Source organism: Lepidochelys kempii, chromosome 7 (assembly GCF_965140265.1).
Source record: "Lepidochelys kempii isolate rLepKem1 chromosome 7, rLepKem1.hap2, whole genome shotgun sequence".
Classification (NCBI taxonomy): Eukaryota; Metazoa; Chordata; order Testudines; family Cheloniidae; genus Lepidochelys; species Lepidochelys kempii.
In genome coordinates, this window is record NC_133262.1 from 29,551,121 (window position 1) to 29,569,693 (window position 18,573).

The 18,573-nt window shown below is 40.7% G+C and overlaps 1 protein-coding gene across 22 annotated transcripts in view; it reads left to right on the top strand.

Annotated features, from left to right (window-relative positions):
* The window catches only part of WNK2 (WNK lysine deficient protein kinase 2), a 171,632-nt gene that overhangs the window by 42,127 nt on the left and 110,932 nt on the right, over positions 1-18,573 (top strand). For all 22 annotated transcript variants that reach the window (XR_012159824.1, XM_073351600.1, XM_073351601.1 and 19 more), the window contains 2 exons: positions 16,815-16,987; positions 18,031-18,251. Coding sequence is in view for 21 of the 22 variants with exons in the window: in XM_073351600.1 (XP_073207701.1) it covers positions 16,815-16,987; positions 18,031-18,251 (394 nt within the window). In the remaining variant the exon portion in view is untranslated. The remainder of the gene's footprint in view (positions 1-16,814; positions 16,988-18,030; positions 18,252-18,573) is intronic.

Sequence of the window (18,573 nt, forward strand, 5' to 3'; positions counted from 1 at the left end):
GAAGAGTTGGAGATTCTCAAAGACAGGTCACACAAGTATTTTATTGTGGATAACTTTTAAATCTAAATATTGGGGTCACAAACAGTTCTTTCTATAATTTACTAGAACTTCTGATAATAGCTGGGTGAAATTTTTCATCCAAAAGTTTTTCTGGCAAAAAATACAAATTGGCAACACTGAAAAGTTTTGAAAATTCATGTTGGTTTTCCTGAATCGTTGGGGGAGGGGGATTCAGAAATTCAAAACATTTTGTTCTGGTAGTTTCGGAGTAAGACTTTGATTTTTGGGGAGAGGGGTTGTTTTTGGTTTTTTGGTGGTTTTTGTTAGACACCATTTTTTATTCAAAATTTCCTCAAATGGTTTTAAAACACAAATTTCAAATATGTTTAAAAATGGACAAAATCAAAACGAATCTTGTTGTTTGACTCAAAATGAATTTATTTTACTCTTCAAAATTGCCAGGGAACCAAAAAATCCATTATTTGGCCAGCTCCTCTCCTGATATGCTATCCACTGTCCTGAGTTAAACCTTACTGTGCTTCGGGTATTTTAATGTTTTCAAGCACTGTACTACATCAGATAGACAAGAGCAAGTTGAGAGATGGCTTTTAGCTTTGAGTTTATGAGACATGTCAGAGGCATTTCTTGTGGGGAAGTAGTGGAATGAATGTTAGGTGCAGTGCTCTTTATTACATAAGAACAACAATTTGCAGAGCACTCTGAAGATGTTGGTTGCTAGAACCTGCTATAATCAAGGCTACCAAACATTTTCTATTATAATCCCCTTTTTCACATTTATCATCTTCTGAAACCATTTGACTTCTGGGAGCTGAAATTCATGAAGTGGCATTAAAATAGAGACCAAACTGAATATTTTATATTTCCTCCTCAGTAAGGAGGAAGGATCAGAGCTTGCCTGGTTTGGGGGAACATGTTTAAAAATAGTATGCAATTAAAAATTCATCTCTCCGTACGCTCAGTGGGCATCTTCTAAGAAAGAGAGCGCCAACTAAACTTCACCCTTTGACTTCACTATCCATTATCTGTACATAGGCACACCAAGAAGCTTAGTGTAGGGATTAAGCTATCTGATCTTGGGACATTTAGCAGGGGGCATATATACCCAGTGATGAGCTGCCAAAAGCTGAAGAACCGGTTCCTTCACTTGCTCCGGGTCTTCGGCAGCACTGAAGGACCCGCCGCCAAAGACCTGGAGCGCTGCCGGGTGAGTAAAAATTAAAAAGGGATTCTCAGGGGAGTCTCCCAGCCGAGAGCTCAGGCGGGCCGGACAGGACCGTCCCGCGGGCCGGAGTTTGCCCACCCCTTTAACAACCGGTTCTAAACCAGCTTCAAAATTTAACAACCGGTTCGCGTGAAACCAGCTCCAGCTCAGCACTGTATGTACCTACAAACAAACAAAAGTCCTCATTCTCTTGCCCCACCTGAAACCCCCAAAATCCCAAACAAAATAAAAACCTCTTAGTGCCTGGAGAAAGTCTGCCACAAAAGATAATGGATCACAGCACAGAGTTCAATGCCAGAAGGAACCACCAGATCATCTAGTCTGACCTCTGGCCACCTGCACGACCCAGCATAATCACACTAAACCCATCAACCAAAATTAGACCGAAGTATTACAGCCCACAGGAGATTTATCTGTTATATGCCACAGGCAGACAATAGGAGGGATTGAGGTGCAGCAGTGCCTGAGGGCCCTCCAAGGGCAGGGAAATGGTTCAGTGAGAAATACCAGATGATCCCAATAAGTGACCCATACCCACACGCTGCAGAGGAAGGCAGAAAAACCCCAAGATCACTACCAATCTGACCTGATGGGAAATTCCTTCCCAACCTCACATACAGTGATCAGTTAGACCCTACACATGAGAGCATGAGCCAGCCAACCTGAGAGAGAGAATGCCTTCCCATTGCCATCCCATCTCAAGCTCTGGCCACCTCTGATGATTCAGAGAAAGGAGACAACTCCCCCTCGCCCCCCAAAAGACCCCGAATACATTGGGGAAAATAATCCCTTCCTGATCCCTATAGGTGACTGGCTGAAGTCCTGACACATGAGATCAGACATGAACCAGGAGTCCCCAGAGCTGCTGACCTGTGCCTCTCACTATCACAAGCAACCCATTATATAATCCCATAAATTGGTCCAGGGCTCTCTTAAAACTAATCAAGTTGTTTGCCCCCACAACTCCTATTGAGAGGCTGTTCCAGAACCTCATTCCTCTGATGCTTAGAAACCTTCTGATTTCCAGCCTGAATTTGTTCATAGCCAGTTTACCCATTTGTTCTTGTGCCAGCATTGCCCTTTAGCTTAAATAGCTCTTCACCTCCCTGGTATTTACCCCCCAGATGTATTTATAGAGAGCCATCATATCCCTTCACAGCCTTCATCATGTTAGGCTAAATGAGCCAAGTTCTTCTAGCCTCTTCTCATAAAATAGGCCCTTCATTCCTCTGACCATCCAAGTAGCTCTTCTCTGCACCTGTTCCAGTCTGAATTCATCATACTTGAATGTGGGTGACCAGAATTGTACCCAATGTTCCAGATGAGCACTTACCAGTGCCTGGCACAATGGCATTCAACTTCGCGCTCTCTTCTGGAAATGCCTCCTAGGATATGTTCTAGGATTACATTTGCCTCTTTTTCAGCCCCATCACATTGATAGCGAGTCTCTGCAGATACTGCAGAACTTTGTAACTTAAACTCACTTAAAAAAGGCTATCTGTATTCTGCTATCCTGTTATCCTCGCCTTGCAGAAAGTTCCCCAGCTAAACAAATGGTGGTAACAAAGGTTGAAACTTCAAAGCCTAAATGGGACATTTCAGCCTTGACTTTCATGATGCATAAACTCACTACTGAACAAATGAAATCCCTCCATATCAACTCCCAACTTTCAATACAACATTGAGGTGGAAAGTTGAAATTGCAGGTGAAAAAATGCAAAAGTGTATGTTCCAACAATGTTAACTATGCCATGTTGCATATGTGTCAATGTCTCTTCCTGTTTTTGGCTTTTTTCGTTGAGTGGTTGCTCTCAAAGTAATCATTTGTTGTATCTACTTACCCGAAATTACTGATAACCGATGAATACTATAAATAATTAAAAGTGAAAACTTTGAAAATCCAATTTATTTGCCACTCTGTTTTTTACTTTGCATTTTTCTCAACCTGGGTAATGAAAACAAAATTTTTAAAGTTTTTAGTGCTGCAATATTTGGGCTCTAAATACTACAATGGAATGTTTGTTCATTGATGAACTATTTTCATTGGAATTTGAAAATTGTGCAAACATTGCTGTTGGTCTCAGGTTTTTAAATTTATTATTCTTATAATAAAATTTAGATGGGGACCAAAGTTAAGTTGACAGAACTTTAATATTGTTAATAGTGTGAGCCAAATCACTTATCAAATCATGGGAGATGTGCAATGCAGCAGAGTTAACATTACTGGTGGAAACTTTTTCTATGTCCTGACTCTTTGTGACTGTAAATATACAACCTTACTGTTGAGTTAGTGTAAATTTTTTGATATAATTCATTTACTGGTGAGAACAGCTATTCCTATGGAATAGACTCCCCAAGCGAAGTTCTGGTAGCCCTTATCACTTTGTATAAGGTATTCACCATGCCAATTTTAAATATCAATGTACTATTGGGAGAATTCTGCATTTGCAAGGAGATGGACTGGATAATAGGTTTTATCCATCTCTAACTTCTATTATTTTTATGACTCTGAAGAAAATAGACAGCTAAGTATTCAAAATACTTAAGATGTATTTCAAATTATAGTAGTCTATGAGGGAATAAAAAGGTTTTCATTTCACACTTTATCCCATCAGTAGAATGGCATGCACTGTTAATGCATAAGACAGAAAGTGTGTGACTTAGTAGCATGGGGTAAAAAATTCTTGAATGCTGCCTAACATTAGATCTAGTGTAAAAGTATCTTTGTTCATATAACCTGCATTTGTTGAACTCTCTGGGTGATGGGTCAAAGGGCAGAGTGTCTACCCTGATAATACTTTATCGTGAGAGAAACCCATGTCCGTTTCCAGAACACTTGTGCTCCATAACACTCACATCTTGAAGGATGGAGCCGCCTTATCATGGTGGCATGTGGCTACCACTTGACACTTTGCCTCTTCATTATGGTGGTATACTGTCCAGAAAGCAGCAGACTTCATCCGTGAAAGAGGGGTCTCAAGTCAGTGTCCACAACACAATTGATAGGTGTGCGGGGAAACCCGCCGTGGATTACTGATTTCACATAAAAGTGAGTGTGACTCTATAATGAAATCGTGTCCAGAAGCAGTTTCTTTATGTAAGACTATTACCTGTGTAACACTGACCTTGTTTAAAAGGCTGGATTAAACCAAACCAAATTTGTCCAGGGACAAATCTAAATTAAGAAACTTAATTTATTTTGCTCCTTCTTTGAGCAGCGTTTATTTTAGTTGAACCTCATTGTATAAATATTATGTTTAATATGAGGCTGAGTAGCACAATGCTTGCTTCATCTCCAAATACTATGAAGCAGTGCTTCTCAATCTGTGGTGTGCAGGCTGCAATGAGGTAGTACATGATCGTATTCTCCATAACTTGTTCAGTAAATAAAACCATACACATTCACACAGAAGGTGGGCAGACAAGCAAGGGGCTCTGAAACTTTCAAATAAGCCAGTTTAGAGATGCCTTGGTGTGTGGAGGGAAACTCTCAGACAGGAAGAACAAATTAATCTTCCATGATCATAACTGACTGTTGGAGTTGTGTAGTGTTACAAACAATGCTGAAGTGTGGGTGAAAGCATAGGCCACCCCTCCTCTATTACTCTGCCCCATAAGAAACCTTTCCGCCTAGTTGGGGACCACAGTCTCTTACTCCAATCCCAAATCTGCTTTGGATAGTAGTAGTGATCAAAACTCTCCTCCTTCCTCCTTTCTGGTGTAGCTGGTTGAGGAGGAGCCAGGTGCAGTGCACCTTCCTGCCTCTAGAGGCACTCTGTCCCCCTCCCACAGTTTCTAATCCGTCCCACTGATCATTTCATGGTGAGTGTGACATGTAATTTAGCATAGCATCCAATTAAGAATCTATTCTAGCTACACTGATGAGAATTAGAAGCTGACCTGCTGAGTGCTTTAGAGTCTTTAAGTGTGACACACCAGAACTTAAAATCTGCATTTGTTGCTTTTAAAGACTCTCTTGAAGCTGGAAATAGAGCTAGAATTGGCTATTATTCTGGTCTGGGATTCTTTATTGTCTCTAGGAATCGTGGGAGTTTGTTATGAAGATGTTATGGCCTGTGCCCAGATACTGTGGTAATGGGAGCTATAAAGATGCCTTTTGTAATACATGCAAAGTGTTCTTAATATTTTATCAAACTGATAAGTGATCACAAACCTGAAAAAGTGGTACAAACGTTTCTGTAAACTTAAGCAAACACTGTACTTCACAGGTAAATGACAGAAAATACCATGTGCATTTCAACCCCCAAAACATTTTTAACTTACGCATTTTAATTTTTTACCTTCATTGAGACGCAAATGCTTGAAGATTGGTGATATATTGTGTCAGGGAGTATCAGCTATTGCACACTGAAATGGTTGGTTTTCTTTGAAAAATGTGTGTAGGATGGGGAGGGGGTCTAAAGTTAACTATTTCTGGTATTCCATCTAAATGTACTCGTTTGTGTGGAACTTACTCTGCTGCACTAGTAATTTCAGCAAGTAATCTACATGCAGCTCATTTAAAGATGATTGTGTTAAAACAGCACAAACAGTTTTACATAGGAAGGCTGTATAGTTTTGCTTAGATGAATGTTCACATCCTGAAAACATCTCTATATACAATATGTCTCTGGCACTTCAGTCCTAGTTGCCATAACACTGGGTCTGCTCTTTCTGCTTCTCTTGTCCCCAGTGATGTTGATGGGGGAAAAAAAAAATCTTATGGATTTCTGTTGGAGGAGGATGGGGACTCGTAGTGAACAAAATGTGTTTTCAAGTCAATATGAAGTGTGAGAAACTGATAGTGGATTATTGGTTTCAGAGTAACAGCCGTGTTAGTCTGTATTCGCAAAAAGAAAAGGAGTACTTGTGGCACCTTAGAGACTAACCAATTTATTTGAGCATGAGCTTTCGTGAGCTACAGCTCACTTCATCGGATGCATACCGTGGAAACTGCAGAAGACGTTATATACACACAGAGACCATGAAACAATACCTTCTCCCACCCCACTGTCCTGCTGGTAATAGCTTATCTAAAGTGAACATCAAGTTGGGCCATTTCCAGCACAAATCCAGGTTTTCTCACCTTCTACACCCCCCCCACACACACACACACACATACACAAACTCACTCTCCTGCTGGTAATAGCCCATCCAAAGTGACCACTCTCTTCACAATGTGTATGATAATCAAGGTGGGCCATTTCCTGCACAAATCCAGGTTCTCTCACCCCCTCACCCCCCTCCAAAAACCACACACACAAACTCACTCTCCTGCTGGTAATAGCTTATCCAAAGTGACCACTCTCCCTACAATATGCATGGTAATCAAGGTGGGCCATTTCCAGCACAAATCCAGGCTCAATCACCCCCCCACCCCACCCCCCGGGAACGAACACACACACACACACACACACACACAAACTCACTCTCCTGCTGGCAACAGCTCATCCAAACTGACCACTCTCCAAGTTTAAATCCAAGTTTAACCAGAATGTCTGGGGGGGAGGAGAAAACAAGGGGAAATAGGCTACCTTGCATAATGACTTAGCCACTCCCAGTCTCTATTTAAGCCTAAATTAATAGTATCCAATTTGCAAATGAATTCCAATTCAGCAGTTTCTCGCTGGAGTTTGATTATTGGTGTTTCTCTTTTCACAGTGGTGTCTCTTGACTTTGAAATTTTAAGGTTGTGCCATTCCCCCCCCCCCCCCGGTAAAATGTCCTGCTATTTATGAACTTTATTTTTAAATCCCTTTTGAGTGTTAAGAAAAGTGATCGTACAATAACAAAGGAAAAGTAAATAAAGAGGTTGGTAGTAATTAAGTTGACAGTTAATGCCTTTTGTTGCTAACAAAAGAAGAACCACCACAATGATAAATGGGTTGGAGGGACTGACCCAGAGAAGATTGACTAACAATATGTGCACTGTATCTGAGGGAGAAGTATTTGTAAACTTGTATCCTCTTTCTCAGGCATTGCTTACTGAGGAATAGGATGCAAGTTTACATATACTTCTCCCCCATTGTTTATAAATGAAAATAAACTTTGAAAAGGAGAAGTTAGGTTTAACTTTCAGGAAACTTTTTCCTGATGTTTGATGGAAGATTGTGAAGCTGTTATTGCTGGGAGAATATGGGAGGATTTATTCCTAGAAACATTTAAAACTAGGCTGAACAGAACACTAGAGAACACAGGGAACAGTTCTTCCTGGCAGGGTAGGTATAGTGGTGTTCTCCATCCTAACACAAAGGGAGCTTCTGTTAAACAAGTTCCTTTAGTTGTAACTTTATATCCACCTAAGAACACACAAACCAAAGCCTGCTCCTATCTGCAGCTGGCAGCTCTCCCTTCTGATTAGTATTCAGAGCCCAGAATTGCTATATTAAGGGTGATCGTCTTCCACACTGTTACATAACCATCACAGCTGCTCCATACAGGTGTGCACTAGATTACTAATAGATCTTTCCAATTTGTTAGTTATTTTGAAAGCCTTTCTGAAACCGGTAACACATTTATTGGGGAGGAGAAAGTGAATCATCAGTGTAACAGTAAAGTATTTCATTATATGGCAGTTAGCTTTTACTTTGGTTCACCTGACAGGCCTGGTGAATGAAGCCTCTGTTTTGCAGAGGAGCAGCAAAGCAAACTTCCCATGTACATTACCTTGCTAATATGCTTCTATTGTGACCAGTTGGGGGTGGCAGGCTTCCTCTAGGAGCTGAAGAAATGGTTTAGCTACTGATGCTCATTCAGTTCTTGGCCTCTGCAGACACTGCCAATTACTTCAAAGTATGGTGGTGAGCTTGTAATGTGAGAGCTGTGCAGGGGCCTACCAAACATCCATTAAAAGGGAACAACCTTTCATACCTACTGAACTAAACCGGATTAAAATTTATTCCAGATGAAAGGCGCCATAGTTCATAAGCAATACCCTGAAGCTCCCAGTCACACCGAATGGTAAAGTTTCCACCTTTAAGAATGTCCAACTGTCCTCCATCTTGAAGAGTACACCGTCAGGGTTTTCCTCTCTCTGGACAAATAGGTAAAATCTCTTTACACGCTTTGCAATCAAGTGCCTTGCCATGTTAAAGGAACAGCTCCCATTAACTAAGGCTGTGTCTACACTGCCACTTTCAGCGGTAAAACATTAGTCGTTCAGGGCTGTGAAAAAACACCCCCCCCCCCCCGATGGACAAAAGTTTTAGTGCTGAAACGCGCCAGTATAGACAGCGCTCTGTCACCAGCAGCCGCGCTCCCGGCAATAAAGCTACCACCGCTTGTTCGAGGTGGTTTTTTGTCACTGGGAGAGCGCTCCCCGCCGGCGACAAAGCATGTTCTACACTGCACACGTCACAGTGCTGCCGTGCTGAAGCGTTGGGAGTGTAGGTATACCCTTAAATATAAACAAGAATAAAATGTAACTACATCCAAATTCACTTTTAAATGTGTTTTCAGTGTAAAATCATACGCAATTATAATTCCAGGCCCCTCTCACTAAAGAAGGGGGAATCTTATGAAATTACAGAAAACCACCCTTGCAAAGTCAAGTACTTTACGTTTCCACGTGTAAAGATATGGGGTAAAATAATTTTTTAAAATACCTAAGTCACTTAGGGACTTTTGAGAACTTTACTCAGCCTTTAGGGTTGGGTTGGTTTTTTTTCCCCGCATAGATAATTAGCGGGGTTGGAACCCAAGTCCTGCAGTTCCAGAGCACAGATCTCTCCCCTTTAAGATGCGGTGGCAGTGGAGCTAGCTTGCAATTTTTAGATGGAAATTCCACAGAATTGACATTTTTTTTTATATGTCCTTCTTTTTTTTTTTTTTTTTTTAAACTGTCAGGAAAATCAAAACAAAATATTTAGTATCAAGTTGATTCCACCCTTGGGGAAATACTGTGGCTTGTTGAACTGAACTGAAACATTTTGTTCTGAGATAGTTCAACATTAAATTGTATCTAGCTAGGATGCAGCAGTACCTCATGGGAGGTGTTTGTGCCCCAGTTCTCTCCTGTGGGCTGGGCTCCTTGGCTGGTTTACATCTCCCTTGATGTACCGCAGTCTCCCCTCTGACCCAGAGGCAGGGGGTATCGTAGAAGTCACATGACTGCCATTTATCACATCAGTCTGGCCAGAGGATGAGAACATGATGCAGGCACCAGAACTACGTTTCCCATAAACCACTGCAGTGTCTTAGGCAGATGAAGTTGAACGTTTTGTTTCAAAACGTTCAACATCTCCAAACTGATATTTTTTGGAACTTTGTTCCATAAAAAATTTAGGGGTGTTGGACTAAAATGACAAAATATCAGAATTTCCTGTGGGATAGCAGAAGTAGATTGTTGTTCTGTAGCTGAACTAGCTCTTAAAGGATGTGACAGACATTTTGCAAGTGCATTATGCGACAGGTTGAGAGACAATGGTGGGAATTGGGTTTCTTGGGTTCTCATCATGGTTCTGGGAGCAGCATGTGGTCTACAGGTTGGAGCAGTGGTTACAGAAGGCATATGGATTTGGCACATTCACTCTAAAAGGCAGTGTGACTGAGGCTTGCTTCTGTTATATTAGATACCTGACTTCTTGTCTCTACCCTGCCTGATGTGACCTTGTGCAACCTCTGTTATCTTATTTGGAGAATGGGTGAAGGTTACTTGCCTGACTCCTAAGGTAGGGGTATGAAGCCTTGGTTAATGAGGATTGTGAATTATATAGAAATATTAACACTCAGTTTCTGAGGAGACCAGAACTTGTGGCTTCCAGGTCAGTGCAATATCCTTTTGGTCTAAGGGTAGCTAACAAGGAGTCTTTCCTAATACATGGGCAGGCATGACATGGCCGCCAAATGCTTAGCTGTCATACAAGTTGATAGTACTTAGCAGGTGGTTAAATGCTTCTTGAGCAATGGTTACATCTTAAGGCTGAAAAGAATACTTTGAACATTCTGTGTAAACTACGGCTTTCTTCAGTTTCTTAGGAGAACTTAATAGTTAATTATTTAAATAACAGCATCTGCATCACAGCCTGAGTTCAGTCACTAGCAAGGTTGAGTTTAGTTTGTCCTAAAAATTAGTACCACTCTTCAAGTTGTCATAGTAGCTGTTTTTAATTAAAATGTTACTCAAAATACATTGTGCAGGAGTATTTCAGTGCATTTCCAGGTTCCTGTGCTGAAACACCACATCTTTCTACTCTGAGACACAGCTGTTATCATATTATCAAACATAATTATAAGTAGTAGTTCTTAAATGAATACATAGCATTATTAAACTGGAACTGAGCTAAAGTAAATATTTTGGATAAGTTGTTTAGATCTTTTGTTTACCTTCAGTCCACTCCACTGGATAAGAGTTGCAGTGAGTATAAATTGGAAAGCTGTTGTTCATTCCCAAATCTGTCAATGACTCACAATGATCTTGGGCAAGTCACTTAAACTTTCTGTGGCACAGTTTTCCCATCTGTAAAAAATGGATAATATGCCCTCTTGTTTTATAAAGTGCTTTAAGATATATGGAAATATTATCATATTCATTTTCTAGGGTAAGTATTAGACCAATATAGATAGGAACTACATTTCATCAATGGCTAATCTTTCTTTGGAAATTTTCCAAAGGCTCAGAATAAAGTGCTCTCCTATTTCTATATGACGTGTGAGGACTTTAGTCAGAGCTTATGTATTCCAGATAGAGGAGATACTAGCAAAACAGGTTTCCTATTATTAATTGGGGTGTCATTCTCAGAAATCGAATATATAAGGCTCAGCCTGTCCTTTAATTTTATTAATGGGGTTTTGGTACTAATTCCAACCATAGCCAGTGTTCAGCACTAGGAAATTTAGTGACGGTGAACATTGTGTTGGCAAAGAGGAAGCCTGATTGGTGTGAAAGTTATTAGATTATCCAGCATGATTGTCTGGGAGGAGGAGAGAGTAACTTATGTGTTCCAGATGAGTGACAGACTTTCACAAATCCAATTTACAAACAGGAAATGCAATTTAATTTTGTTTCCTACCTCAAACATTTTGTCCAACTCCCTGATAATCTACTCTGAAACAGTGCATACTCTGGCAAGTGCAGCGTGAGAAATAAAACAATTTGGGTATTTTGTCAGAAATGTAAATAGCTATCACTTGTTCAGTTGTATATCTTGCCAATGTAAATGCATTTGGTATATTCAGAATTAAAGGGAGGAAAGAGGAATGAGAAAATGAATAGGGAAAAGAGTATTTATTACTTTTCCTTACTAGCTTTTATTTTCTGCCTGCTAGGAACTACCTTTCATAGCAGAAGGATAGATTGCATAACTCCAAAACAGTTAGCTTAAAAAAACCGTAAAATTTAGGAGTGTACTCTTATCAAAATAAACCACACTAGATTGCGTAGACTCTTGTATCATGGCTAAGAGATCGGATTGTTGACACTGCACCTGAAACATTCTAATAGCCTACTTATGCACACCGTGTCTTGGCTTACTGCTGTAGTGACACTCCATAAGTCCTTAGCCGCAGCAAAATAGAGTAATAATAAAAATGTATAATTTAAAATTAATACAAATTGTGAACACAGGGTAGGGTAGATGGTTATGGATTATTGTGACATCACTTGCAAAAATGTCTTTAAATCATCCTGTACAATAGAATTTTGTATTTGTTTCCATGAACATGTCTGCTAAAAAAAAAATTTGCTTTTGCCTTGTGTTTTATAAGGCTGAGTATCTTCAGTGCAGTTACCAGTTGTGGTCTTGAAGTCATGGTGGATATATTAAAACACAGCAAACTTGTTTCAAGATTGTGCATTTAGGATTTATTTTAAAACAGAGCTGTCTTACATTCTATGTGCAGGAAAACTTGCTGTCCTTCAGAAAACGGATAATTTGTCTTATATCTGCTCTTGCTATGACACTGGAGCTCTGATCATGGAAACAAATTCTACTCTGCATCATTTTAAGTTTTACCATTTAAAATGATCTGTTGGTAAATGTGGACAAAATGCCTCTCTTTAAGGCGTTCTTTATAGCCTATGAAAGAGAAGAAGCTAGCCAAGTCCTTTTTAAAACAAATCTACAATGAGCAGCTCTCTTACATCATTTTGCTTTATTGGTTCCGTTTAAATTTTGTCTAGAAATGTTGAACCAAGGCTTACACTATGCAATAGCGTTGAACTTTTGATGGCTAAAGTTATTTTAGAAACGTTGGTGCTATGCAGGAGTGTTGAGAGGCTGTCAATTACTTTAAACATCTGTCCTGCAGAGCCAAGATTTTTCTGTCCCAGTAAAGTGAGATTCAGAGGCGCCTGGAAGCTCGGACACCTTATAAGGAGATGAAGTGTGTAGTCCTCTGCAAAATCATGTCAGTGTCTCCCAGTTCACACTGAAAACACTTTGTCAAAGTATTTTTGGGTCTCACAATTTTGTGGAAACTTAGTGCAAATCTATAGGATAAAACCAATAAAGTGAGAATAGACTAAGCAGGGAGCTTGTATGTTAATTCGGGATGACTCTTCTGTTTTGTTTGCTAAGCTGAGGACTGTCAGGCAGTTGCTTGTCTCTCCGCAGCACAGTGCCTTGTCAGTACAGGGACTGTGGCAGCTGATGCTAAAGAAGTGAGGGGGAGGAGAAGGAATTTGAATAAAATGAAGCAAAGGAGAAATCGAGGGACACATCCAGTTGCCTCATTTGTATCTGCAGAGGATCCCTTTGGAAGATGAACTGGGGTGCAACGAGAGGCTGGCAGTATGGGATGGTCATGCACCCCCTGTGCAGTGGTGTCCAGGGGCAGAGTAAGGGTGGGAATGATCCTTACCTTGCAGTTAAAGGGGCACTGCTGAGGCCATTGCTGCTATTGGGGTAAAGTGGTGACTGCAGAGTGACTCGGAGGCTGATCCATGATTTGGGAAAAGGATTATCCCCTTGCCTATCTGCTCAGCATTCTGCCCACCAACTTGGGCTGTGCGCTGGGCAGAGGATTCCCCTAAAGAGGGCTGGGAGGAAGTGCTGTATAGTCATTAAATGTGAGGCTCCTAGGTAGGAATAGACTGCCTATAACAAACTCATTGGCTAACCCTGGCTTAGTCACTTTACAACCACATTGTCATAAATTCCCCCTGATTTTGGGTGCCCAACTTGAGATACCTTAGGCATGATATTCCAGGGTTCCGTTAGCTTTTGTGATTTCCAAACACTTATTTTGTGGAATTGGTTTGCTGCAGTGTCATCTCAGCATAGGCTCTCTTGGCCTCCTAACAAATGACTTTCTCGAAAGCTTGAAACAACAAGCCTACAACTTTATCGTCCTCTTAAAGCTTTGCCTTGTGTGCTTTATACAGCATGAGAATATGTGCTTACAAACTTAGTAAAGATTTTTGGTTTCCAAATGAACTTTGAGTGAGTTGTGTAGTTAAAACAGCAACCAGGGTAGGTGTTTTCCTGCCTCGAAGCAGAAAACAGATTAATTTTTAAGCCCTCTTAAAAAGAGCCAACAATTTTTGGGTCAGGTTGAGCCTGATGGAATTTGAGTAGCTTGGTTATAAACTCTCTTACAAAGACTGTACACAATATCAGTTTGAATCTTTTGAAGTTTGCACCGTGGGACTGGTTGACCTAGACCTGGCACGTACTTTATTTATCCCTACACTCGCTGTTCAAGTGTTGCCAGTTGGCACTGGCTCTCTTCTGAGGCTGATGCTCATCCTGTGTTGCTGCTCTTTAGAACTTATTTATTGGTTTATTCTTTTGATTTAAAAATATGTTCTCTAAAGAAGTGGGTATGAAATATGGAGATGGTTTGGAGCTGGGGAGGAGGTGTCAGGTTCTTTTGTCCGATCCAAAATGTATGTGGTTTCTGTTGTTCATTCCTGGATACTTTTGAGTCTTCAGTCCCAGTGCACTGGGGCACATAATCTGCAGTCAGGGATATAGAATATAATTGCGTATTGTATGTTCGTTTAACATTTAAGCAAACATACAAGAAGCAATTATATTCTATATCTTAACTAGGGATGGAAAATTTCCCTGGGATGCTCAGAAACCTAAAAGTTAGAATCAAAGAGCACTGTGATTTTTTTTTTTAATTTTAGAATGTTTTGTAAAATTGCTGACTTTGTTGTTGTCCTCTTTCCTGCTCCTGTCTTGACTCCCCCTCCACACACCCCCGGTATGCTTTTCCTGACTCACAGGGAATTTCTCCCTTTCCTCTTTAATTGGAGTGTGTCTGATTTATTCTACAGGGCTTAAATTTAAAAGGAAACTCAGCAGTAGGGGAAGGACCGATGGGGTTGAAAGCAGTTGTCTGACTCCTCCGTGCAGGCTCACTGGGCACCATTTTTTAGCTTTCTTAAAAGTGTTTTGATATGGGACAGCAGCAGTGCCGCCTCGTTACTGCGGTAGATGTCCGCCTGTGACCGGCAGAACGGCTTGCCTCCTACTAAGGGATCTGCCCCCAACCAGGCAAGCAGCTGCTCAGATGGCCAAGATTGTTGCTGTTGCCCTGGGCAACCCTCGTGTGAGTAGTAACGTGGATGCTGCTCAGTAAAATGTGGAGAGAACTAAAAACTGCGGCGGAGCAGTAAAGCTGGCACATCTAGCAACCCTTGGAAAACGGAAACGCCGCCTCCTCCCCCCACCCCCCTACCCTGAGGGTGGGCTTCCGTCCCTTGGAGGCGATAAAGATGAGGTAAAACACGTAGCAAGTTTCGGCCTGGATTTTCTGAAAAATCTCTGCCAATATAAAGCCAGTTCGTCTCCAGCCATGAGAATTCTTATTACTGTGTGGAATTCCTCTCACTGCAGATGCAGGGAGACTGTATCCATATGGCAATGGCCTTATCTCCCTCAGAGTCTCAGTTAAAAATAGGCCAAGTGACCATTTATTTCACGAAGTGGATATTATTATCTACATCCCTCTAAGGTTGCTGAGGAAAGTACAATGTCTGAGTTTGAAAAATGAACTAACTTTTGGACCTGATAAATGCATGTGTTTTCCAGTGATCTGTTAGCTCTGAGTTTGGTCAGTAAGAAACAGCTCTGCCTTTTAAAGAGCTAAGGAGCTTTATTTCTAGGGCAGTGGACTGGAGTGATCTTAATCTGCTTTACTGTCCATGAGAGAGAGATTGACCACAGGTTATCATACAGTACTAAAGGGGTGCTCCTAATGAGAGTAACTGTTTAGGCTTGTGGCTTTTTTATGGTTTATGAAGAAGGCTTGAGGGATTTTTAAGGGCTTCTGTGACTGACCCTTGGGTGCATGGGGGCCAATGGGTTCCATATGCCAACTGGCCAGTCATGTAGGATGATGCTTCTCCTCTTCCCTCCCTTCCCCTGACCCAAGTTATCCATAACCCAAGACTCAGAGGGAGCTGGACTCCTGCAATGGGAGGTGGGATGGGAGATGAGTATCCCTAAAGGAGCCACAGCCCTCTTCCCCTGCCAATCCAGCCAAAGTCCGTTTGCCTCTAAGGCTGCAGGAGTGCATTTTTCCCCAACAGATTTTTCTTTAAAACTTTTTTCATTATACTTATACTCTGACTGAAGAACTAGTGGATTGACACCAGCCCAAAAGCCAAGAGGGAGACAGTTGAAAGGGAAAGATTTTAAGTCATTCCTTTAAACTCTTGCACCTGTCTATCTTCAGGGTCTAAACATTTGTGAATGATTAAACACCCTTGCATTTTCAATTAAGGTGCGAGAGTTTAAATATCCCTGAGACCTCTTAGAGATTCTCCAGGAAAACCAGGAAGATAGAATTTGTCATTCCCAATATTTCTGATCTTAAAAGCAGGCAAGAAACATTTTCAGGATGCCTTTTTACATCCCAGAAAAGACAAAGGCACAAAGTCATTTTTAAATCTTTTTTTGAGTCGAATTTAGTGTAAAATAGCTTGGAAGAAGAGGCAGAATTGTGAACGAGCAGAAAAATTGGCACATTCTTTTTTGAGGTGGCATTGTCTAGATTGTTTTTGTTTCCATAGCAATGGAAAAGGAGGCCATCCACGTAAGGAGGAACTTACCCTTTTTTCAGTAAAGTGCAGATTACAGGCCTGATGTCTTAAAGTGTTGAGCATCCTCAATTGTAAATGATATCCACAGGCATTGTGCGGTACTCGGCATATGTGAAAATCCAGCCCTGCGTTTGTTAGTTCAGTCTTTCCAGTTAACTGTACTTTCAAGATCAAAAATGGTTCAAAACTAAATCTAATGAAATCATTTAGATATATATGAATGCACCAAACCATTGACATGGCTCAACTGTGGGGTTTTAGTGATGCCTCAGAAGGTGAAAATGGAAATCAAAGGCTCCTATGTTGCATACCACAGACATTTCTTGGATACAGGGCTACTCGTCCTTCAGCTCAGCTCAGAGACACAATTTAATGATGACAGGAACTAAATTTGAGGCTAGTGCCCCTGTGGAGTTCTTGTTCCTCCACATTACTCATTTCTTATATAAATAGTTTTTATAATGATCATGCTTGATGTGATCATAAAAGAAATCTAGTACTGTCAAAACCATAGTAAATGACTTACAGTAAAAAAAAAAAGTTTTATTCAATACTAATAATGCTTATTTTGGATTACAGGACAGAAAATTGACAAAAGTAGAGAGACAGAGATTTAAGGAGGAAGCAGAAATGTTGAAAGGTCTTCAGCATCCAAACATTGTTAGATTTTACGACTTCTGGGAGTCCTGTGTAAAAGGGAAAAAATGTATAGTGCTGGTTACTGAATTGATGACCTCAGGAACGCTAAAAACGTAAGTACTGTGCTCCTGGTGGCACATCTCAGAATAGCTGCTGAAATTCTTAGAAAAATATTAGTTATAGCCTCTCTGGGGAAAAAAAAGCATCTCAGGACCAAAAAACTGATCTGTTCTGTCCCTTCAGTCATGTGTCCCGATGTTTGAACTCTGTTGATCTGAAAGCAGAATTTCAGCACCTTTTGCTGTTTCCCCTGAGCTACTGTTTCAGTTATGTAACTATCAGCAGTTCTCTCCTTTGTTTTCTGTTCTGCACATGAAGCTCTGGGTGAATTTGTTAGGTTGTTGTTGATCGTGGTTTTGTTTGCTTGTTTTGGTTTGGTTTTTGGGGGCGGGGGTTGGTGTTTGTGGTTTGCATTACAAAACTGCAATAAAATAGCGCTTTAGCTGGAGGGGTTCATTTTTTGACTCAAAAGCTGCTCCAGGTTATCTCCTAAACAGCACTAATTAATAGCTTGTGGTTCAGTTGGTTATAAAGCAGTTGGCACAAACTTCAGAACAGATTTTCATCCCTGATGGGAGTAATACACATCACTGCACAACTCCAACCTGCCACTCTGCAAGTGCAAGAAGCAGATTTTGAGTTCCTCCAAAACATACCCTCCATATCTACAGTAAAGATGTGTGTCTTAGGCTAATGGTAGAAATGCAGGTCTGCAGTACACAGATCAAAAGACTTCCATAGTGTGCTAATCTGAATACATAAAACATTTTATGTTCTAGCATAGGTCTTTGCATAAAATGAATTGCTTTACTATTAAACTTCCATATGTCTGAATATTGGTGGTATTTGTACCAGGGAAGTATGATACAATAATTAACTTCCTCCAAAAAAATGAAATGTCTCTGTGCTTTCTTCAGAGAGCACAATTTACTTTCACCATGATGCTGTCTCTGAGCTGCTTGTGGTTGGGGTGTGTGGGGGGGGGTGGGGGTGTATTCAAAACAAGGTCCTAATTTTGTCCATTGTAAAACCTTTAGAGTTTTAAATAACGCTTTTTTTCTTTATGCCTATGGCTCTCTCTGTGTTTTTGCGGCAGGTATCTGAAAAGATTTAAAGTGATGAAACCAAAAGTTCTTCGTAGCTGGTGCCGACAAATCCTGAAAGGTCTACTGTTCTTGCACACGAGAACTCCACCAATCATTCACAGAGACCTAAAATGTGACAATATTTTTATTACGGGACCAACTGGATCTGTGAAAATAGGAGACTTAGGTCTGGCAACCCTCAAAAGAGCTTCATTTGCCAAAAGTGTAATAGGTAATCATTCTGTTCTGTATTGTAGCCCTTCTTGTCCTGCTTTGGTGGTGAGCTGTTCTTATTCGTGGTGTTTGTTTCATTTTAGTATTTATATCCTTGTCGTTTGGCTGCAGAAATGAAGGTGGCTGTGTGTGGCTAAATCCTCTATACTGCTTAGGAAAATTTCAATCTATGGTCCTATCTAGAAAATGGTACCATGGCATGGTAAATTCTCTTCTAAATCAAAACAGTAGAGGCCCCCCTATTTCTTCTAAAATGATTTTTAATGTCTTCTCACCATATCCTCCGTATAGGTAATGTTTGTATGTCCTTTTCATTTCTA